The sequence below is a fragment of the Prunus avium genome, chromosome 6, assembly GCF_965620075.1.
Source record: "Prunus avium chromosome 6, drPruAviu1.hap1.1, whole genome shotgun sequence".
Classification (NCBI taxonomy): domain Eukaryota; kingdom Viridiplantae; phylum Streptophyta; class Magnoliopsida; order Rosales; family Rosaceae; genus Prunus; species Prunus avium.
In genome coordinates, this window is record NC_142289.1 from 12,753,816 (window position 1) to 12,778,478 (window position 24,663).

General features: G+C 38.5%; 3 protein-coding genes and 1 long non-coding RNA gene across 4 annotated transcripts; 2 read left to right on the forward strand and 2 right to left on the reverse strand.

The window, feature by feature from the left end:
- Positions 1-6,886: 6,886 nt before the first annotated feature.
- Positions 6,887-8,813, reverse strand: LOC148293686 (uncharacterized). Its single transcript, XM_088254561.1, has 2 exons — positions 8,803-8,813; positions 6,887-8,523 (listed from the first exon to the last, which is right to left on the reverse strand). The coding sequence occupies exons 1-2, from the start codon at positions 8,811-8,813 to the stop codon at positions 7,281-7,283; spliced, it is 1,254 nt and encodes a 417-aa protein (XP_088110687.1). The 3' UTR covers positions 6,887-7,280.
- Positions 8,814-8,941: 128 nt separating this feature from the next.
- On the reverse strand, positions 8,942-11,114 carry LOC148293687 (uncharacterized). Its single transcript, XR_015836427.1, has 3 exons — positions 10,891-11,114; positions 9,938-10,001; positions 8,942-9,008 (listed from the first exon to the last, which is right to left on the reverse strand). It is a non-coding gene; the product is annotated as an uncharacterized LOC148293687 (long non-coding RNA).
- Positions 11,115-13,789: 2,675 nt separating this feature from the next.
- LOC148293688 (uncharacterized) lies at positions 13,790-15,934 on the forward strand. Its single transcript, XM_088254562.1, has one exon. It carries the CDS (start codon positions 13,790-13,792, stop codon positions 15,932-15,934), a length of 2,145 nt encoding a protein of 714 aa, XP_088110688.1.
- Positions 15,935-20,575: 4,641 nt separating this feature from the next.
- LOC148293689 (uncharacterized) lies at positions 20,576-22,720 on the forward strand. The gene has a single exon (XM_088254564.1). The coding sequence runs from the start codon at positions 20,576-20,578 to the stop codon at positions 22,718-22,720; it is 2,145 nt and encodes a 714-aa protein (XP_088110690.1).
- Positions 22,721-24,663: the final 1,943 nt, after the last annotated feature.

The window sequence follows — 24,663 nt, forward strand, 5'->3', positions numbered from 1 at the left end:
TCTTCAAGCTCAATGCGAGATTCTGCATAATCCATTCCCGCCATTGCCAAAGCTTCAATCGACATTAGAACTTCGTCTTTGTTAAGTTTTCTATTTGCCTGAGTGGACTGGAGTTGAGGTTGTAATCTTGAAAATGGACGACTTATATTTATATGTATGCATGCTTTCTGCTGTTTCTGTTTAGGCTGCTAAAAGCAGAGAAGACACGGGTTTTCATGCTTAAATATGTAAATATATGTCCCTACTGTTTTACTCAGATAGGCTGAATAAAGAAAGGAGCTTTTCTGTCACTGCATATGTCATAAATCATATGCATTTCGTGCACCTGTCAGTGCTGATAATTCAGTTCAGGTTCTTGATCTCTTGATATTCCCGTGAGCCGCTGATCTGAAATATTCATAGTCCTGTAATTGAACTTGAATTCACATGTTTTTGCAACGCAAATTGTTCCAAATGGGTCCAAGGGATTTGTAAGAAATATTCAATTGATAGAAATGTCAAACAAAGACTCGCCAACAAAAAAGTGATCAAGAACTTGACCACTCTTGCTTGATGTAAGACTTTCTCAGGAGAAATGACACTATAATACATCTACAAACTAATTCGTATTAATTTATAAAAATGATATAGTCTACCACCATCGCCGTCACCTCCACCTCTATCACCACCACCACCACCACCTCTTCCACCCACCACCCACCACCCACCACCACCACCACCATCACCATCACCATCATATGGTTATAGCACATGACACTTTCAACATCATGTCCATTTTAGTCATTATTAACAGTTACAACAGTTTTATATTAAAATTTACCAAATGGTTTCTGCACTGCTCTTTTTATACTAACAATACTTTAAAACTATTGTTTACCAAACATTGAATTGTTTTACTTTACAATTGAATATTTTCAAAGCACATCATAAGTAACTTTTTTAAAAAGTACACCAATCCTAAATTGGGCCTTAGTTGATCTAAGGTGGACCAAGCAAGGGGTAAACTCAACTTTCTCGGAACAAATGACACAATAATACATGTATAGACTAATTCGTATTAATTTATTAATTGTGTAGGTTACAAGCTTTGTGGCTATTCTTTGCAATAATATTTCTTTGGTTCGATCTCCAAGGGTAATGGGTCTTGATTTTGAACTGGCTGATTAAGCCTTCAAATCTCTTTGCGGTGAGGTTTGGTCAAGGGTGGTCAAGACTTGGTCTTGAACAAGCGAGGACACGAGAAGTGTCACGTGGTGAGTGGTCTTCAACTTTGGTGGTAGATGAAGAATATGAGAGTTTTTAAGGCCCTGTTTGGTATTCTACTCAAAAAAGTAATCTAGAAAACTATGATTCTTTTTAAAAACATGAGTTTTCAAATCACTCCAAACTATTTTTAAGATCTAAAAAAAATTGAAATTAAAATCAGAAGATTAGAAACCCTAATCCCCAAATCGAAATTAACAAAAGAAAAGGAAAAAGATGTGAGACATGAACCCAATCAATTTTGGTGGTGCACAAGAGAGAGAGAGAGAGAGAGAGGAGAGAGTACCAAGAGAGAGAGAGAGACGACATAGGGAGGAGAGAGAGAGAGTGAGAGAGAGGGAGGAGAGAGACAAAAAAAAATTGTAAAAACTCTTTTTTTTTTTTTTTTAATAAATAAAACAATAGGGGTGTTTCTGAATTTTTTTTGAGTTTGGGGTTTTTTAAATGGGCCTACATGTTTTTGGGTCAAATCTGTTTTTGAGTTTATAAAATTGGATTCAAGTAGGATACCAAACGAACCTTGGTGTTTTCTTTAGTGATAGAGTTTTGGGTTAGCCAAGCCTAGCTTAATTTGTCTTAAGAAAGTTCTTTCTTCTGAATGAGAGCCTAGTGTCTATAGAGAAATTATTGGGTCTTGATTTGGAATCCTAAATTAGAATTTCTTGATTTGTGGGATTGTGCCCTAATTTTATTTGATTTAGGGCAAATTGATTTGGGTTGTTCTAACTTAGTTTGAGCTAATTGATTTAATTTAGCTCTCAATTTAAATAAAAGAGGTTGATTTAGGTAATGAACCCCAAAAGATTTAGCCAATCAAGGATAATTCTTCCGTATTGAGTTTTGACTTGATCTAATTGATGATACTTTCCGGCACCAATTGACAGGACCCGACCCAAATTCCACTTTGGAATCCGAGCCGAACCCTGTGCGTGTCCGACACCTGGCAAGTGCCGAGCACAAAAGACCTAATTGCCCTTCTAGTCAACTTTCAACTAAAAATGGGGTTTGACTTTTGCTGAAAAAATTCAGCAAAGTCTCCCTTGCAATTAAACCAATCCCAAGATTACACCTGTCAAACATGCATATAAAATATACACCAACTGTCAGCATGCAGATAATTACATTCCAACAGTTAGACATGCAATCTAGGGCAATATCAGAGCTCTACACAGAAGATTATAAGTATAAAATAATTATACAAGACCCTACGTTGTCAAGGGATGTGGCGGAAGGTGGACTCGGCCCGGTGGTGGCGCACTGATGCACGACTACTGCCTGGGGGCGCAAAACATTAAAAAGGTGAGTGGACCAAAAATAAAGTTTCTGAAAATAGTATATGAACATACTAACCCCTCTGTAAAAACAGTTATAAAACTAAATCATTTTCTTATTTATACTCGTACTGAAATCAATGCATTCATATTTATATCTATAGAATCAACCATACACTTTATTAAACAATTAAGTCCTTGCAAGCATTGAAATCACTTTAATCTACCACCTAGGTGTACCCATGTATAATTCCGTCAATTCCTTTAGTTTCCGTCAATTCCTTTTAATTCCGTCAATTCCATCCTTGTGCCATCAGAGTGACACATCCTCGCGCCACAGGAGTGACACTTCCTAGCAGACCTCGGGAAACACAAAGTCAACCCGAGCCGCAACCCTAGCAGAATTCAGGGGACACTTGGTCGCCCTGATCCACAATCCTAGCTAGACTCAGGGAACACTTGGCCCACCTGAGCTGCACTCTTAGCACCACACGGTCCGAGCGTCCTCGAGACTCGTGGGGCTGTGTCAAGCATGCTGACATACCCGAAGGCAACTGGATGTCCGTCGACATCATTATAACCGAAGGCAACATAATTTTATACCGAAGGCAACATATAACTGAAGGCAACCTTTAATATGCTTGAGTACCTAGGGTGGCTTTTAAGAAAATAGTAAGTTCTGAAAAGTAAATAAGAATTTAATTGAATTCTTATCTGCCCTTGAACTCTGCTGCCAATTTATCTGTTAATTATCTAAAAATTCTGATATGCCAAAATCTCTAGGCATTCTCAACTCGGCAGCATATAAAATAAACATATAAAAACAATAATAAATCAAGCTATTAAAACTCTGGGCAATGAATAACTTATTCAAGATCAAGTAATAAGATTAAATTGCATAAATTCATTTATGAAAAAAAAAGGTCCACTCACAGATACTCTGAGCTAGCTGGACCCTTTGAAGGTCCCTCCTGCGGGTCATCTGGTGCCCGGGTGCCTGTATAACCATCATAATATTTTATTAAAAACTATGCTCAGTAATATAGTATTAAATTAAAAACCCTGACCCCCGGCTCCTAAAGGTGCGTGCATCACTTTAAAGGTCATTTCTATGCCCACATTAGCTTTTCTCTCAATGGGCATGATTTAAACGTATCTAGGGACTCAAAAGCGATAAAGTCACAAAAAGTCAAATCGAGACCCTGTGGGGTCCACGACCTCAGAATTCCAATCCGAACGTTCCTAGAGGTTCCAACAAGCCTAGGACACATGTCCTGAATATTTGGCTCGATCGGACGGTCGGATTGCTCACGATCGCATGATCGGACTGACGAACGATTTTCCGTAAACCTAGCCCTAGGGTTGGCTTTTTCGAAGCATCCGAGACTCCGATTTACGATTCGTAGAATCCTACACGATCCTTCGAAATCTACACAATTCTTAAAATACCTAGATCAACATACTCCAGTTTGACTACGATCCAACGGTCCGAACGTATTGAACATGGAAATCGCACACTATGCAAGATCCGTTCGGGGTTCAAACGTTATCCAAATTGAGATCCGTGAAACGGCGACGTAAAACTGGCAGAAACTTAACTCGAAAATTAACCCCTCAAACCTCAAAATCTCTCCAATCCTACCCATCCATCAGCTAGAACATGAAAATCAGTCGAAAAACCATACATATTTCGTCCAATTTGATGGCCGGAGGAGGAAGAACGAGCGGTGAGAAGTTTGAGCAAAAACCAGCCCGTTTTTCTGCAGTTTTCCGGTGAAACTCGCGGCGGCTGACGGCTGGGCTGGGTTGCGAAGGTGGCGGCGATGCTTCCTTGGCCGGTCTGGTGGTTGGAGGTGGTGAGTGGCTGGGTGTTAGTGGCAGTTTGGGGTGTTGGCTAGAGCAAAAGAAAAACAGGGGGGGGGGGGGGGGGGAGTTTAGCGAAGAAGAAGAAGAGGAAGTGAGGAGAGTGACAGAATCAAATTTTTAATTCTGATTTTCAAAATTTACAATTTTGCCCTTCTTGTGTATTTTGCTCGTAACTTCTTTGTTACAAGTCTGATTCGAATCCACTACGTGTCCACGGACTCGTTTTGTCGTGCTCTACGCAACAGTACAAGTGGATTTCCCAAATTCCTTCTTGATCAAAGAGTCAACTTTAAACCTAATAAAATATTCTATGGTTATAATTGTCTTCTCCTTTAATAAAATATTAGTTAAATATTATTTAAGGATCGGGTTGTTACAATCTATCCCCCTTATGAAAATTTCGTTCTCGAAATTACATACCTGTCACTCGAAGAGGTAAGGATACTGGGCCCGCACGTTCTACAATCTCATACGACCCAAAATAGCGAGAACTTGGTTTTCCTTGCTGTTCTAATCTTACTACGCCTTTCCAAGGCAGTAATGTCAAAAATACCCAGTCACCAACCTCGAACTGAAGATCCTTTCTCTTGTTATCTCAATAACTCTTTTGTTGTTCCTGGGCCGCCTTGGGCCTTTCTCTGATTATTTCTACATGTTTCTTTGTCCTTTTATCATCCTCAAATACCTGTAACCTGTGCTCTCCTACCTCATCCCAGAACCAAGGCGCTCTACACTGTTTCCCGTACAAGGCATCAAATGGTTACATTCCTATATTCGCCTGAAAACTGTTATTATAGGCAAATTCCATGAATGACAATTTCTTATTTCAGTTTCCTCAAAATTGCAACGCACCTGCTCTCAACATGAAACAATGGATATTGGTACCCCAAGAAGTCTCACAATCTCATCTATAAAAATTTTGGTTAACTTATTCAAAGTATAGTTGCTCTCACCGGCAGAAAGTGAGCTGACTTAGTGAGTCGATCCGTAATTACTCCCACTCCATCATACTTGTCCTTTGTCCGAGGAAGTTTGGACACAAAATCCTTACTAACGTACCCCCACTTCCACTTAGGAATCAGAAGTGGCTGCAGCAATCCCAAAAGGTTCCTGCCACTCTGCCAAGACTTGCTGACCAACTAGGCGCTTACTGACGTACTCTGCTATCTCTTTCTTCTGGAAAGGTCACCCCTGATATTCCATCAAGAGTACAATACCTCTTAGTGCTACTTGGGTGCATGGAAAAAGCTGAACAGTGGGCCTCCTTGAGAGTTCTCCTTTTTAGTGAATCATCCTTAGGAACATACAACCTTGTTTCTCCCATCAAAGTCCCATCATTCCTCTCTGAATAAATCGTCCTGTCGCCACTTCAACCTCTAATCTCAATGCCCGAACTAACGGATCTTGAGATTGGGCTTCAATTATTTGCTCTACTAGCACTGGTCTCACAAGGAGTGTAGCTAACAGTGCTCCTTGATTATCCATACCTAGCCCAACTCTCAATTTCCTCAACTCCACCAACAATGGCACATACCTTCCTCGAATATGAACTACCGATCTCGAGGGCTTTCTACTAAGGACATCAGCTACCACATTTACTCTTCTTGGGCGATGCTCAATAGTACAGTCCCAATCTTAAATCAATTCTAACCCCCTTCTTTATCTTAGGCTCAGTTCCTTCTAGGTGAACAGATACTTCAAATGTTAATGATCCGAGAAAATCTAGCACGCTTCCCCGTAAAAATAGTATCGCAAGGAAATTCATCATGTCGAACCAAAATTGACACATACTGAGTATGGCATACAGCTATTTCCGCCTCAAGTCTTCAGCATACCTCCAAAAGCTTCATGTGCACCATACCTCGTAAAAAAAAAACTGTTTTAGGCACATCCTCCTCTCTAATGCATAGTTGATGATAACCTGACCTTAAATCACTCTTAGAAGATACCTTAGCACCCTTCAGCTGATTAAACAAGTTGTCTATACGTGGCAACTGGTACCTGTTCCGCATCGTGACCTTATTCAACTGCCTGTAGTCAATATACAATCTCATGGTGCCATCCTTCTTCTTTACGAACAATACTGAAGCGCCCCATGGTGAGAAACTGGGTTAGATGAAACCCTTTCCACCATCTCCTATAACTAAGTCCTTAACTCCATTAACTCTGCTGGGGCCATTCTGTACGGCGCCTGAGAAGTGGGGTTCGTACTCGGAATGAGCTCAATAGTGGACTCAATCTCTCGGTGAGGTGGTAAACCTTGAGATCCTCTGAAAGCACATCTGGGAATTCCTGTACCACTAGAATATCCTTCAACCTCAAACAATTATCCTGGGAGTCGATAATATGCGCCAAACACCCTGAACATCCTTTTCTGAGCAACCGTCCTGCCGTTATAACTGAAATTAGGCAAGATGGAAGGACAATGTGCTCACCATAAGATGTCACCTCAGGTCGTCTGGGACTACGGAATCTGACCTCTTTCCGAAAATAATCTACGGAGACATGGTGCTTGGCTAACCAATCTATCCCCAAAATGACATCCAAGTCAACCGTATCTAGGGGAATCAAATTCGCCTCTAGAAACATGTCTCCCCCTGGGACCATACTATCTTGATATACCGTACCAACCATAAAGGTCTCTCCTGTATATACAGAGATTACTAGCTCGTTCCGTAGAGCTGAGAGTCTCGCGTTGGCATTGTGGGCAAAACTAGGTGTGACAAGTGAATGCGTAGCCCAGTCATTTAAAACTCTAGCAGAAATCCTGAAAATTGGTAAAATACCTGTTCTCGCGTCGAGTGATGTCTGTGCCTCCCGCTGCGACAAGTTGTATAGTCTACCCATAGCCCTGGAACGTCCACCTGGTTCCCTCTGCTGTCAACTGCCACTGTTGGCTACACTGGTCTGGGCCCCTCCGCTAGACGAGGCCCCTAACAACTGTGGTGTCCCCTGTGTCGATGTAACTGTCATCTCTCCGCCTTGAGAACGCATCGGGCACTCCCTCCGGAAATGTTCGGCCTGCCCACAATGGTAGCATCCTGTAGCGCCTTGTTGGCAAGGCCCGGAATGGTACCTGCCACACTCTGCGCACAGATAACGACTCCTTCTGCTAGAACCTGACGGCAACTGTCTCCCAGCACTTCTAGCTGTACCACCTCCAGAGCGGTTCCCAAAACTATCACTTGGGTTAGACCCTCCGCTGGAACCTACTCTCGGTCGAAAATCTCCATAACTGCGGCCATTAGATGATCCTGAACTGAAACTGCCCCTTTTTGATGACCCCTGATTGGGACCACCCTCCTCAAAATGTCGCCTGCGGGAATTACCCCGCCCTTGAACCATCATCTGGCTGCTCTCGATTAGTGAGGCTGTCATAACCAAATCTGCGAACTTATTCAACTGCTGATTAATCAAAATATCTCTGACGGAAGCCCTCAAGCCTCTGTTGAACAATTGACACTTCTTTCTTTCATCTGCTACTAGGGGAACACAATACTTGGATAACTCATGGAACTTCTTTTCATACTCCATTACTGTCATCCCTCTCTGTTTCAGCTGCAAAAACTCTTCCAACTTCATATTCTGATATGCGAGTGGATAGAATTGCGTATTAAACTCTGATATGAAAATTGGCCATGTAATAACTGACGGATCTTGGTATCGCCTCCTAACCGTCTCCCACCAATGTCTAGCATTCCTGGCCAAAAAGAAAGTGGCTACGGACACTCTGTAATCCTGTGGGACGGCCATCACCTCCAAAATCCACTCCATCCTCTCTATCCACTCCTCGGCTACAGTTGGGTTACCCTCACCATCAAAATCGGTGGCCCCTATCCTTGTAGCCTGATCTACGTAGCTCGAAGAAGGATCTCTGGATTGCCTAGTTCTGGATAGAGCTTGAGTCAACAACTCCAAAGTCTGCGAGAAACTGGTATCTCCTGACGATGTGGGCACCACTGGTATGGCCCCTGCTGGGCCTCCAACAATTAACTGTTCTACCGATTCAAGTACCGGTGGCGGAATAGGGAATTCTTCTGGCTTTGCCTGGGGATCCCGTTCCCCGAATCGGGACGACTGCCTAGTCCCTTTCCTAGTGCCACCACTTTTTGGGCCCGTAATTCTGTCACAAAAAACAGAAACTCATTAAACTGGGTTGCACATTAAGTGCAGAGTCTACAGGAAGTTAACCTAATGCTCCGATACCAAGTTGACAGGACCCGACCCAAATTCCACTTTGGAATCCAAGCCGAACCCTGTGCGTGTCCGACACCTGGCAAGTGCCGAGCACAAAAGACCTAATTGCCCTTCTAGTCAACTTCCAACTAAAAATGGGGTTTGACTTTTGCTGAAAAAATTCAGCAAAGTCTCCCCTGTAATTAAACCAATCCCAAGATTACACCTGTCAAACATGCATATAAAATATACACCAACTGTCAGTATGCAGATAATTACATTCCAACAGTTAGACATGCAATCTAGGGCAATATCAGAGCTCTACACAGAAGATTATAAGTATAAAATAATTATACAAGACCCTACGTTGTCAAGGGATGTGGCGGAAAGTGGACTCGGCCCGGTGGTGGCGCACTGATGCACGACTACTGCCTGGGGCGCAAAACATTAAAAAGGTGAGTGGACCAAAAATAAAGTTTCTGAAAATAGTATATGAACATACTAACCCCTCTGTAAAAACAGTTATAAAACTAAATCATTTTCTTATTTATACTCGTACTGAAATCAATGCATTCATATTTATATCTATAGAATCAACAATACACTTTATTAAACAGTTAAGTCCTTGCAAGCATTGAAATCACTTTAATCTACCACCTAGGTGTACCCATGTATAATTCCGTCAATTCCTTTAGTTTCCGTCAATTCCTTTTAATTCCGTCAATTCCATCCTTGTGCCACCGGAGTGACACATCCTCGCGCCACAGGAGTGACACTTCCTAGCAGACCTCGGGAAACACAAAGTCAACCCGAGCCGCAACCCTAGCAGAATTCAGGGGACACTTGGTCGCCCTGATCCACAATCCTAGCTAGACTCAGGGAACACTTGGCCCACCTGAGCTGCACTCCTAGCACCACACGGTCCGAGCGTCCCCGAGACTCGTGGGGCTGTGTCAAGCATGCTGACATACCTGAAGGCAACTGGATGTCCGTCGACATCATTATAACCGAAGGCAACATAATTTTATACCGAAGGCAACATATAACTGAAGGCAACCTTTAATATGCTTGGGTACCTCGGGTGGCTTTTAAGAAAATAGTAAGTTCTGAAAAGTAAATAAGAATTTAATTGAATTCTTATCTGCCCTTGAACTCTGCTGCCAATTTATTTGTTAATTATCTAAAAATTCTGCTATGCCAAAATCTCTAGGCATTCTCCACTCGGCAGCATATAAAATAAACATATAAAAACAACAATAAATCAAGCTATTAAAACTCCGGGCAATGAATAACTTATTCAAGATCAAGTAATAAGATTAAATTGCATAAATTCATTTATGAAAACAAAAAGGTCCACTCACAGATACTCTGAGCTAGTTGGACCCTTTGAAGGTCCCTCCTGCGGGTCACCTGGTGCCCGGGTGCCTGTATAACCATCATAATATTTTATTAAAAACTCTGCTCAGTAATATAGTATTAAATTAAAAACCCTGACCCCCGGCTCCTAAAGGTGCGTGCATCACTTTAAAGGTCATTTCTATGCCCACATTAGCTTTTCTCTCAATGGGCACGATTTAAAAGTACCTAGGGACTCAAAAGCGATAAAGTCACAAAAAGTCAACTCGAGACCCCGTGGGGTCCACGACCTCAGAATTCCAATCCGAACGTTCCTAGAGGTTCCAACAAGCCTAGGACACATGTCCTGAAAATTTGGTCTCGATCGGACGGTCGGATTGCTCACGATCGCACGATCGGACTGACGAACGATTTTCCGTAAACCTAGCCCTACGGTTGGCTTTTTCGGAGCATCCGGGACTCCGATTTACGATCCGTCAAATCCTACACGATCCTTAAAATACCTAGATCAACATACTCCAGTTTGACTACGATCCAACGGTCTGAACGTATTGAACATGGAAATCGCACACTATGCGAGATCCTTTCGGGGTTCAAACGTTATCCAAATTGAGATCCGCGAAATCCTACGTGCTCGTGAGGACACGAGGATTTTTTTAGGACCAAGAGTGGTTCCTGTTACCTGGCCCACGTGCCAGCAGCGCGTGGGTGTCCCTAACAATTTCCGGTGACCGGATTTTCTCCACAACGTCGGCCCAAACTGCTATCCTAGGTAATATACCCTATTTGGAACCACTTTTGTTCTTGGACTATGGCCAAAAAATGGCCGGAAGTGGCCGAAAACGGCGACGCAAAACCGGCAGAAACTTAACTCGAAAATTAACCCCTCAAACCTCAAAATCTCTCCAATCTTACCCATCCATCAGATAGAACGTAAAAATCAGTCGAAAAACCATACCTATTTCGTCCAATTTGATGGCCGGAGGAGGAAGAACGAGCGGTGAGAAGTTTGAGCAAAAACCAGCCCGTTTTTCTGCAGTTTTCCGGTGAAACTCGCGGCGGCTGACGGCTGGGCTGGGTTGCGAAGGTGGCGGCGATGCTTCCTTGGCCGGTCTGGTGGTTGGAGGTGGTGAGTGGCTGGGTGTTAGTGGCAGTTTGGGGTGTTGGCTAGAGCAAAAGAAAAACAGGAGAAGGGGGGGGGGGGGGGGGGGGAAGTTTCACGAAGAAGAAGAAGAGGAAGTGAGGAGAGAGAGAGAATCAGATTTTTAATTCTGATTTTCGAAATTTACAATTTTGCCCTTTTTGTGTATTTTGCTCGTAACTTCTTCGTTCCACGTTTGATTCGAATCCACTACGTGTCCACGGACTCGTTTTGTCGTGCTCTACGCAACAGTACAAGTGGATTTCCCAAATTCCTTCTTGATCAAAGAGTCAACTTTTAACCTAATAAAATATTCTATGGGTATAATTGTCTTCTCCTTTAATAAAATATTAGTTAAATATTATTTAAGGATCGGGTTGTGTAAAGATCTGTATTTAAATAATATATATATATATATATATATATATATATATATATATATATATATATATGATATATCAAATGTTTTGTTTATAAGTAAAAATTACGTCTAAAACTAATTATATATTCATATGGGTTATAGTTTTATATATAATAATATAATTATTTGACCTTATAGATTATTACTTTCGTGATAAAGTAATAAGAATATTACTATCTGTTGGAGTTAGGGAATGCCACGCACAAAGACAATTGCATAAAGGGAACTTACCACTCTAGTTTCTTCACAAGTGTAAACTTAGATGACTAAGCTTTTACCTAGATGACTAAGCTTTTGGTTAAAGCATGAGCTGTTGGCATTAGGAGAAAGTGGGATAATCTAGGAAGTCAAGCATATCATCAAACCTATACTACACCAATCACAAACCATCAAGTGCCGCCTTTCACTACTATAAATAGGGACCAATTCACTTGTTTCAAACAGCATGCATAGTAATGCATGATAGAAAGAAGAGGAAAAATATTAGAAAGTGTAGAACAAGAAATTCGTTGAAGGAACTCGAGGTGTTTTGAACTTGCAACTGGGAGTTACGCAATAGCTTTGGATTTGAGGTAGGGGTTCTTTCTTGGGGAGGTTTTGCATAAATTGATTTAATTAATTATTGTGAACACTATATTATGCTTGGTAATATTGTTTGATTATTATCCTTGATATTGAGTGTTTACATGTTTGTCAATTATCATTATAATTTGATTAATATTGACATGTTCATATGTTGTCAGTAGTAGTTGGAATTTTTGGGTTGATAAATACATTATGGGAATGAGGATAATGGGAAGAATCTTTTGTGTAGTTGAGTCTAACCATTGTAGGGACCAAGTTCAGGCGAGCCCGTGTGCACAGTAGATTAGGAAATCGGCGGTATAATTGTCGATTGGGTGATTTGGGCTTGGAGATCAATGGTATGGACAAGATGACTAGCAAAAGGGGAATTATGGGATGATTGAAATGGGTGTTAGTTTATATAATGGGGCATTCGGAATCACAGTGGTAAAATGCATGGTATGGGACATGCAGATTTGCTTGCCTTATTATATGGATTAACGGGTTGGGTAGAATTGAAGTTCATTCATACATTGCATAAATTGTACATTAAAAATCTCACTAATCATATAAGGCCCCTACTGAGCATGTAATGCTCACCCCTTAATGAATTTATTGCAGGTTCTGAATCTGAAGTTTAGTTGTGACAAGAAAACAAGAAGAAAGTGTTGCAGATAGCTTTAGATGTTTTGTTAAAAGTCTGTATTTTTATGTTATTTTGCTTGTAAAATCACAATGTAAATTACTCTGGTTTAAATAGAAGTTTTATGTTTAATTCTCATGTTTCTTGCTATTTAAATTTTAAGTTTTAGTTTTTCTTTTACCTCACACTCTCAATACTTAAGTAAATAAATTGGGGTGTGACAAGTTGGTATCAGAGCAATAGGTATACAATCCTATAGAATAGAAGTTATCATTTAAGTTATTTATTTTTTAGTTTAGAAATTAAGATTAAGAAATATAAAAACTTTTGAGTTTCTAATATACATTCATTTGTATTTTAGATACTGATATTTTGGTCATGACAGATTCTATGGAATCAGTAGAAAGTGACGATACTTTTGGAGGTTTCCATGTATGCTCAGAAGGACTGTTACCATTAAACATAGAAAACTATAACAACAACCTGAGACATGGCTCAAAATTTTGTATGAAAGAAAAGATAAGGAGTACTGCCATAAGGAGACATCGTTACCCTCTCTCAATGCAGCGACAAGTAGCGATGCATAGTATTTGGTCAAGGAGAGAATTCTGGGATGGTGCCTATGAGAACATACAGAATGACAATATTTATAATGCTGCAATAGTAGAACTTTTAGAGGAAAGTGGTAATCAGTGGCCACCATGTAATTACCAACCACAACGAGTCCCAAACCCTCCAAGTGATAATGAAGATTTTGCTCAGGAACCTACTCATGAACCTACTTGGGAGCCTACTGAGTCAATTGGATCAGTCACTAGGCCTATAGAGGTTCAGTCACCATCCGAAGTGATTATTATCAGTTCGGATGAAGAAAACTAGCACTGAAGAAGGAGAGTTGTATAAATGTTTATAGAAATAAAACCACTAGGTTATGTAAGATAAGTTTAAGTTTTTGTAAAATTGTGTGTACTTTTGTAAAATTTTGTGAAATATAATAAATGAGTGTTTTGTTTATTCTTTCTCCTAAATTTATATTTTACTATTTTATAATATTGTTTTTAGATAATTTTTCTTTCTATTTATTTAAGATGGCTGAATCTGGAAATGAGTTCAATGGAAATGCTGGAGTAATCTTAGCAATTCAGGATATGGCTTCAGCAATTAGAGAAAATAGTAATCAAGATCGTCATCATGAAATTGAAGAAGATCGAGTTATGAGGATACAAGGACAATTTCGTAAGACGAAACCAACAATATTTAAAGGGGAACCAAATCCTATGGCAGCTGAAGAATGGTTGAGGCAAATTAAAAGAAAGATGGATAATCAAAGAATTCCTGAAGACATTAGAGTTGTTATTGCTTGTACCTATCTGGAAGGACAAGCATATCTTTGGTGGGAATCAATTCTGAGTATGCCAAATACTGAAATTACAACTTGGGAGGAATTCGAAAGTATTTTCTTGGAAAAATATTTTCCAAGTACTATGAAAGCAATGAAAGCAAGGGAGTTTGTTAACCTTGTCCAAGGCAACTTAACTGTTGATCAATATCAATCTAAGTTTGAAGAACTCATGCGTTTTGCACCATATATGATCCCTGATGATGCAACAAAAGCAAAACGATTTGAAGAAGGGTTGAGACCGTCAATTTTGGAAAAGGTTGACATTTTGAAGTTAAGCAAGTATGCTGATGTGGTTGATAGAGCACATATCGCAGAGCAAAGACCTGAAACTAAGAGAACTTGGGATTCAAGTAGTGGACAAATAAATAAACGGACAAGATTTAATACTCCTCAGTATCAATCACAAGAAAAGTTCGGACCACCACTATGTTATTACTGCAAACAAGTGGGACATGTAAAGAGATTTTGTCCACAGTTACAAAGGTATCAAGGACCTCATGTACAACAGACATTATATCGTCCTCCACATGTACCTTTTCGTGCTCCACCGTCACCTCAAAGTTATACTACTTTTCAACCTCAGTCTAATTGGGCAAGGCCAGTTACTAGCCAATCATCACAACGTCCAGGAGGACAATCTTCTCAAATTAGACCAAGGGCCCCTGCAGTTGAAAGGAAATCTGGACAATTCACACAAGGAAGGGTTTACGTTATGGGAAATGTGACAGATCAAACTGAGCCTAAGACAATAGAAGGTATGTTTTTAGTATTCAGCTCTTGGGCTAGAGTGTTATTTGATTGTGGAGCTACACACTCTTTTATATCCACATCTTTTGCATCAATGCTTGAGTTAGAATCTGAAAATATGAAACCTTCTTTGTTAATTGGATCTCCTTTGGGTGGTAGTCTAGAAGTTGATAAAGTATGTAAATCTTGCATGATAGAGATGTCGGGCCATAGAATTGTTGTTGATTTGATGGTATTGGAAATGTTGGAATATGATATTATTTTAGGAATGGACTGGCTTACAGATTACCAAGTTACAATTGACTGTGGTAAAAAGAGAATTACCATCAATACTCACAAGGAAGAAACCTTTAGTTTCTTTGTGAAAAAGGAAATCCATAAATATGGTGTTGGAGATTATAAATATTTGAGTCAGATAGCTAGAATCGGAACTGAAGAAATAGAAAAATCTCCAATACAACTTATTCCTGTAGTAAAGGAATTCAGCGATGTTTTTCCAGAAGATTTGCATGGCTTACCTCCAGAACGTGAAGTAGAGTTTGCTATAGAAATATACCCAGGTACAACACCTATTTCTATACCTCCTCATCGCATGGCCCTAGCTGAACTGAAAGAACTTAAGGTACAACTCCAAGAATTACAAGCAAAAGGATATATCCGTCCTAGTACTTCACCATGGGGTGCACCTGCTCTCTTTGTGAAAAAGAAAGATCTAACTCTTCGAATGTGTATCGATTATCGTCAATTAAATAGGGTCACAATAAAGAACAAATATCCTTTGCCTAGAATTGACGATTTATTTGATCAATTAAGAGGTTCTCATTTCTTTTCAAAGATTGATCTTCGATCTGGTTACCACCAACTTCGAGTCAAAGCTGAAGATATACCCAAAACAGCTTTTCGGACCCGATATGGGCATTATGAATTTGTAGTCATGCCTTTTGGATTAACAAATGCACCAGCAGCATTTATGGATATGATGAACCGAATTTTCCGACCATATTTAGATCAGTTTGTCATCGTATTCATTGATGATATACTTATATATTCCAAGTCGCAAGAAGAACATGAGGAGCATTTGTGAATTGTTTTACAAACATTAAGGGAAAATCAACTGTATGCAAAGTTGAGTAAGTGTGAATTCTGGTTGAGACAAGTAAGATTTTTAGGACATGTAATTTCCAATGAAGGTATTTCAGTTGATTCTTCCAAGGTAGAAGCAGTATTGAATTGGCGTCAACCAAAGAATATCTCGGAGATACGTAGCTTCCTTGGATTAGCTGGTTATTATAGGAGGTTTATAAAAGATTTTTCTCGAATAGCTGCACCAATGACCAAGCTGACCCAAAAGGGAGTGAAATTCTTATGGACCCAAGAATGTGAAAAGACATTCCAAGAATTGAAAACTCGATTGACTACTGCACCAATACTGATTATTCCTGAACGGGACATAGGGTATGTGGTTTACACTGATGCATCTAAACAAGGGTTAGGATGTGTTTTGATGCAATATGACAGAGTAGTAGCTTATGCTTCTCGTCAATTGAAGAATCATGAAAGAAATTATCCAACACATGATTTGGAGTTAGCAGCAATTGTACATGCTTTAAAAACTTGGCGACATTATCTGTATGGTGAAAGATTTGAGCTTTACTCTGATCATAAAAGTTTGAAATATCTTTTCACTCAGAAAGAGCTTAACCTGAGACAAAGACGTTGGATGGAATACTTAGAAGATTATGATTTTGGTCTACATTATCATCCTGGAAAGGCTAATATAGTGGCAGATGCTTTAAGTAGGAATACATATGGATTTGTAGCAGGACTACAAATTCGGAAATGGAAGATGATGAATAGTATTCAAGATTATGATTTACATGTGAACGTACATGAGTATGGTGCTTATCTTTATAACTTGGTCACAAGACCAACTTTGCTAGGAAAAGTTGTTGAAAAACAACAAGAGGATGACACCTGTAAATCAATTCAAGAGCAAATTTTGGATGGAGATAAAACAGAAGGTTGGACCTTTCATGAAGAAAATGGTTTAAGGTATTTAGGTAAATTATATATACCTGAAATTCCAGAATTAAGAAATGAAATTCTTCATGAAGCTCATTACTCATCATACACTATTCATCCAGGAAGTACAAAAATGTATCAGGATTTACGTCGTCAGTTTTGGTGGAGTGGTATGAAGAAAGATGTAGCAAATTTTGTATCAAAATGTCTGACTTGTCAACAAGTGAAAGCTGAACATCAGAAACCCGCTGGCCCTCTTCAGCCTTTACCTGTTGCGCAATGGAAATGGGATCACATCACAATGGATTTCGTAACAGGTTTACCACGATCACCAAGAGGTAAAGATGCAATATGGGTTATTGTAGATCGTTTAACCAAGTCTGCACATTTTCTATCAGTTAAAAGGACAGATTCCACAGAAACTCTTGGGAAATTATATATTCGAGAGATAGTGAGATTACATGGAATTCCTATTTCTATTGTTTCTGATAGAGATTCAAAGTTTACTTCTCAGTTTTGGGGGACTTTGCAAAAAGCATTGGGAAGCCAATTGAATTTTAGTAGTGCATTTCATCCCCAAACTGATGGACAATCAGAAAGGACTATCCAGATCTTAGAAGATATGCTAAGAGCTTGTGTTTTGGATTTTCATGGAACTTGGGAAGATCATCTTGCTTTAGCAGAATTTGCTTATAACAACAGTTTTCAATCCAGTATCGGAATGGCACCATATGAAGCACTATATGGTAGACCATGTAGATCACCTATATGTTGGGCAGAAGCAAGTGAAACTGTTTTATTAGGACCTGATCTGGTACAAGAAACAACAGAGAAGATCAAAACTATTAAACAACGCTTGCTTACAGCTCAGTGTCGGCAAAAGAATTATGCTGATAGAAGAACAAGGCCATTGAAGTTTGATATTGGAGATCATGTATTTCTTAAAGTTTCACCTCGAAAAGGAGTTAAAAGATTTGGAAAGTCTGGAAAATTAGCCCCACGATTTATTGGACCTTTTGAAATACTACAACGGATTGGGGAAGTAGCTTACAAGTTAGCACTACCACCTCAACTTTCGAATGTTCATAATGTGTTTCACGTCTCTATGCTTCGAAAATATGAACCAGATCCAACACATGTTTTAGATTGGGGAGAACTAAACATTGATGAGCAATTATCTTTTGAGGAAAGACCAATACGGATATTAGATCATAAAGAACAAGTGTTGCGGACAAAGACTATTCCACTGGTCAAAATTCTTTGGTTACATGGGGATACAGAAGGGGCGACATGGGAATTAGAAACTGAGATGAAAGAAAAATATCCAGAACTCTTTCTTTGATTCGGGTAAGTTTCAAAATTTCGAGGACGAAATTTCTTTTAAGGAGGATATATTGTAAAGATCTGTATTTAAATAATATATATATATATATATATATGATATATCAAATGTTTTGTTTATAAGTAAAAATTACGTCTAAAACTAATTATATATTCATATGGGTTATAGTTTTATATATAATAATATAATTATTTGACCTTATAGATTATTACTTTCGTGATAAAGTAATAAGAATATTACTATCTGTTGGAGTTAGGGAATGCCACGCACAAAGACAATTGCATAAAGGGAACTTACCACTCTAGTTTCTTCACAAGTGTAAACTTAGATGACTAAGCTTTTACCTAGATGACTAAGCTTTTGGTTAAAGCATGAGCTGTTGGCATTAGGAGAAAGTGGGATAATCTAGGAAGTCAAGCATATCATCAAACCTATACTACACCAATCACAAACCATCAAGTGCCGCCTTTCACTACTATAAATAGGGACCAATTCACTTGTTTCAAACAGCATGCATAGTAATGCATGATAGAAAGAAGAGGAAAAATATTAGAAAGTGTAGAACAAGAAATTCGTTGAAGGAACTCGAGGTGTTTTGAACTTGCAACTGGGAGTTACGCAATAGCTTTGGATTTGAGGTAGGGGTTCTTTCTTGGGGAGGTTTTGCATAAATTGATTTAATTAATTATTGTGAACACTATATTATGCTTGGTAATATTGTTTGATTATTATCCTTGATATTGAGTGTTTACATGTTTGTCAATTATCATTATAATTTGATTAATATTGACATGTTCATATGTTGTCAGTAGTAGTTGGAATTTTTGGGTTGATAAATACATTATGGGAATGAGGATAATGGGAAGAATCTTTTGTGTAGTTGAGTCTAACCATTGTAGGGACCAAGTTCAGGCGAGCCCGTGTGCACAGTAGATTAGGAAATCGGCGGTATAATTGTCGATTGGGTGATTTGGGCTTGGAGATCAATGGTATGGACAAGATGACTAGCAAAAGGGGAATTATGGGATGATTGAAATGGGTGTTAGTTTATATAATGGGGCATTCGGAATCACAGTGGTAAAATGCATGGTATGGGACATGCAGATTTGCTTGCCTTATTATATGGATTAACGGGTTGGGTAGAATTGAAGTTCATTCATACATTGCATAAATTGTACATTAAAAATCTCACTAATCATATAAGGCCCCTACTGAGCATGTAATGCTCACCCCTTAATGAATTTATTGCAGGTTCTGAATCTGAAGTTTAGTTGTGACAAGAAAACAAGAAGAAAGTGTTGCAGATAGCTTTAGATGTTTTGTTAAAAGTCTGTATTTTTATGTTATTTTGCTTGTAAAATCACAATGTAAATTACTCTGGTTTAAATAGAAGTTTTATGTTTAATTCTCATGTTTCTTGCTATTTAAATTTTAAGTTTTAGTTTTTCTTTTACCTCACACTCTCAATACTTAAGTAAATAAATTGGGGTGTGACAAGTTGGTATCAGAGCAATAGGTATACAATCCTATAGAATAGAAGTTATCATTTAAGTTATTTATTTTTTAGTTTAGAAATTAAGATTAAGAAATATAAAAACTTTTGAGTTTCTAATATACATTCATTTGTATTTTAGATACTGATATTTTGGTCATGACAGATTCTATGGAATCAGTAGAAAGTGACGATACTTTTGGAGGTTTCCATGTATGCTCAGAAGGACTGTTACCATTAAACATAGAAAACTATAACAACAACCTGAGACATGGCTCAAAATTTTGTATGAAAGAAAAGATAAGGAGTACTGCCATAAGGAGACATCGTTACCCTCTCTCAATGCAGCGACAAGTAGCGATGCATAGTATTTGGTCAAGGAGAGAATTCTGGGATGGTGCCTATGAGAACATACAGAATGACAATATTTATAATGCTGCAATAGTAGAACTTTTAGAGGAAAGTGGTAATCAGTGGCCACCATGTAATTACCAACCACAACGAGTCCCAAACCCTCCAAGTGATAATGAAGATTTTGCTCAGGAACCTACTCATGAACCTACTTGGGAGCCTACTGAGTCAATTGGATCAGTCACTAGGCCTATAGAGGTTCAGTCACCATCCGAAGTGATTATTATCAGTTCGGATGAAGAAAACTAGCACTGAAGAAGGAGAGTTGTATAAATGTTTATAGAAATAAAACCACCAGGTTATGTAAGATAAGTTTAAGTTTTTGTAAAATTGTGTGTACTTTTGTAAAATTTTGTGAAATATAATAAATGAGTGTTTTGTTTATTCTTTCTCCTAAATTTATATTTTACTATTTTATAATATTGTTTTTAGATAATTTTTCTTTCTATTTATTTAAGATGGCTGAATCTGGAAATGAGTTCAATGGAAATGCTGGAGTAATCTTAGCAATTCAGGATATGGCTTCAGCAATTAGAGAAAATAGTAATCAAGATCGTCATCATGAAATTGAAGAAGATCGAGTTATGAGGATACAAGGACAATTTCGTAAGACGAAACCAACAATATTTAAAGGGGAACCAAATCCTATGGCAGCTGAAGAATGGTTGAGGCAAATTAAAAGAAAGATGGATAATCAAAGAATTCCTGAAGACATTAGAGTTGTTATTGCTTGTACCTATCTGGAAGGACAAGCATATCTTTGGTGGGAATCAATTCTGAGTATGCCAAATACTGAAATTACAACTTGGGAGGAATTCGAAAGTATTTTCTTGGAAAAATATTTTCCAAGTACTATGAAAGCAATGAAAGCAAGGGAGTTTGTTAACCTTGTCCAAGGCAACTTAACTGTTGATCAATATCAATCTAAGTTTGAAGAACTCATGCGTTTTGCACCATATATGATCCCTGATGATGCAACAAAAGCAAAACGATTTGAAGAAGGGTTGAGACCGTCAATTTTGGAAAAGGTTGACATTTTGAAGTTAAGCAAGTATGCTGATGTGGTTGATAGAGCACATATCGCAGAGCAAAGACCTGAAACTAAGAGAACTTGGGATTCAAGTAGTGGACAAATAAATAAACGGACAAGATTTAATACTCCTCAGTATCAATCACAAGAAAAGTTCGGACCACCACTATGTTATTACTGCAAACAAGTGGGACATGTAAAGAGATTTTGTCCACAGTTACAAAGGTATCAAGGACCTCATGTACAACAGACATTATATCGTCCTCCACATGTACCTTTTCGTGCTCCACCGTCACCTCAAAGTTATACTACTTTTCAACCTCAGTCTAATTGGGCAAGGCCAGTTACTAGCCAATCATCACAACGTCCAGGAGGACAATCTTCTCAAATTAGACCAAGGGCCCCTGCAGTTGAAAGGAAATCTGGACAATTCACACAAGGAAGGGTTTACGTTATGGGAAATGTGACAGATCAAACTGAGCCTAAGACAATAGAAGGTATGTTTTTAGTATTCAGCTCTTGGGCTAGAGTGTTATTTGATTGTGGAGCTACACACTCTTTTATATCCACATCTTTTGCATCAATGCTTGAGTTAGAATCTGAAAATATGAAACCTTCTTTGTTAATTGGATCTCCTTTGGGTGGTAGTCTAGAAGTTGATAAAGTATGTAAATCTTGCATGATAGAGATGTCGGGCCATAGAATTGTTGTTGATTTGATGGTATTGGAAATGTTGGAATATGATATTATTTTAGGAATGGACTGGCTTACAGATTACCAAGTTACAATTGACTGTGGTAAAAAGAGAATTACCATCAATACTCACAAGGAAGAAACCTTTAGTTTCTTTGTGAAAAAGGAAATCCATAAATATGGTGTTGGAGATTATAAATATTTGAGTCAGATAGCTAGAATCGGAACTGAAGAAATAGAAAAATCTCCAATACAACTTATTCCTGTAGTAAAGGAATTCAGCGATGTTTTTCCAGAAGATTTGCATGGCTTACCTCCAGAACGTGAAGTAGAGTTTGCTATAGAAATATACCCAGGTACAACACCTATTTCTATACCTCCTCATCGCATGGCCCCAGCTGAACTGAAAGAACTTAAGGTACAACTCCAAGAATTACAAGCAAAAGGATATATCCGTCCTAGTACTTCACCATGGGGTGCACCTGCTCTCTTTGTGAAAAAGAAAGATCTAACTCTTCGAATGTGTATCGATTATCGTCAATTAAATAGGGTCACAATAAAGAACAAATATCCTTTGCCTAGAATTGACGATTTATTTGATCAATTAAGAGGTTCTCATTTCTTTTCAAAGATTGATCTTCGATCTGGTTACCACCAACTTCGAGTCAAAGCTGAAGATATACCCAAAACAGCTTTTCGGACCCGATATGGGCATTATGAATTTGTAGTCATGCCTTTTGGATTAACAAATGCACCAGCAGCATTTATGGATATGATGAACCGAATTTTCCGACCATATTTAGATCAGTTTGTCATCGTATTCATTGATGATATACTTATATATTCCAAGTCGCAAGAAGAACATGAGGAGCATTTGTGAATTGTTTTACAAACATTAAGGGAAAATCAACTGTATGCAAAGTTGAGTAAGTGTGAATTCTGGTTGAGACAAGTAAGATTTTTAGGACATGTAATTTCCAATGAAGGTATTTCAGTTGATTCTTCCAAGGTAGAAGCAGTATTGAATTGGCGTCAACCAAAGAATATCTCGGAGATACGTAGCTTCCTTGGATTAGCTGGTTATTATAGGAGGTTTATAAAAGATTTTTCTCGAATAGCTGCACCAATGACCAAGCTGACCCAAAAGGGAGTGAAATTCTTATGGACCCAAGAATGTGAAAAGACATTCCAAGAATTGAAAACTCGATTGACTACTGCACCAATACTGATTATTCCTGAACGGGACATAGGGTATGTGGTTTACACTGATGCATCTAAACAAGGGTTAGGATGTGTTTTGATGCAATATGACAGAGTAGTAGCTTATGCTTCTCGTCAATTGAAGAATCATGAAAGAAATTATCCAACACATGATTTGGAGTTAGCAGCAATTGTACATGCTTTAAAAACTTGGCGACATTATCTGTATGGTGAAAGATTTGAGCTTTACTCTGATCATAAAAGTTTGAAATATCTTTTCACTCAGAAAGAGCTTAACCTGAGACAAAGACGTTGGATGGAATACTTAGAAGATTATGATTTTGGTCTACATTATCATCCTGGAAAGGCTAATATAGTGGCAGATGCTTTAAGTAGGAATACATATGGATTTGTAGCAGGACTACAAATTCGGAAATGGAAGATGATGAATAGTATTCAAGATTATGATTTACATGTGAACGTACATGAGTATGGTGCTTATCTTTATAACTTGGTCACAAGACCAACTTTGCTAGGAAAAGTTGTTGAAAAACAACAAGAGGATGACACCTGTAAATCAATTCAAGAGCAAATTTTGGATGGAGATAAAACAGAAGGTTGGACCTTTCATGAAGAAAATGGTTTAAGGTATTTAGGTAAATTATATATACCTGAAATTCCAGAATTAAGAAATGAAATTCTTCATGAAGCTCATTACTCATCATACACTATTCATCCAGGAAGTACAAAAATGTATCAGGATTTACGTCGTCAGTTTTGGTGGAGTGGTATGAAGAAAGATGTAGCAAATTTTGTATCAAAATGTCTGACTTGTCAACAAGTGAAAGCTGAACATCAGAAACCCGCTGGCCCTCTTCAGCCTTTACCTGTTGCGCAATGGAAATGGGATCACATCACAATGGATTTCGTAACAGGTTTACCACGATCACCAAGAGGTAAAGATGCAATATGGGTTATTGTAGATCGTTTAACCAAGTCTGCACATTTTCTATCAGTTAAAAGGACAGATTCCACAGAAACTCTTGGGAAATTATATATTCGAGAGATAGTGAGATTACATGGAATTCCTATTTCTATTGTTTCTGATAGAGATTCAAAGTTTACTTCTCAGTTTTGGGGGACTTTGCAAAAAGCATTGGGAAGCCAATTGAATTTTAGTAGTGCATTTCATCCCCAAACTGATGGACAATCAGAAAGGACTATCCAGATCTTAGAAGATATGCTAAGAGCTTGTGTTTTGGATTTTCATGGAACTTGGGAAGATCATCTTGCTTTAGCAGAATTTGCTTATAACAACAGTTTTCAATCCAGTATCGGAATGGCACCATATGAAGCACTATATGGTAGACCATGTAGATCACCTATATGTTGGGCAGAAGCAAGTGAAACTGTTTTATTAGGACCTGATCTGGTACAAGAAACAACAGAGAAGATCAAAACTATTAAACAACGCTTGCTTACAGCTCAGTGTCGGCAAAAGAATTATGCTGATAGAAGAACAAGGCCATTGAAGTTTGATATTGGAGATCATGTATTTCTTAAAGTTTCACCTCGAAAAGGAGTTAAAAGATTTGGAAAGTCTGGAAAATTAGCCCCACGATT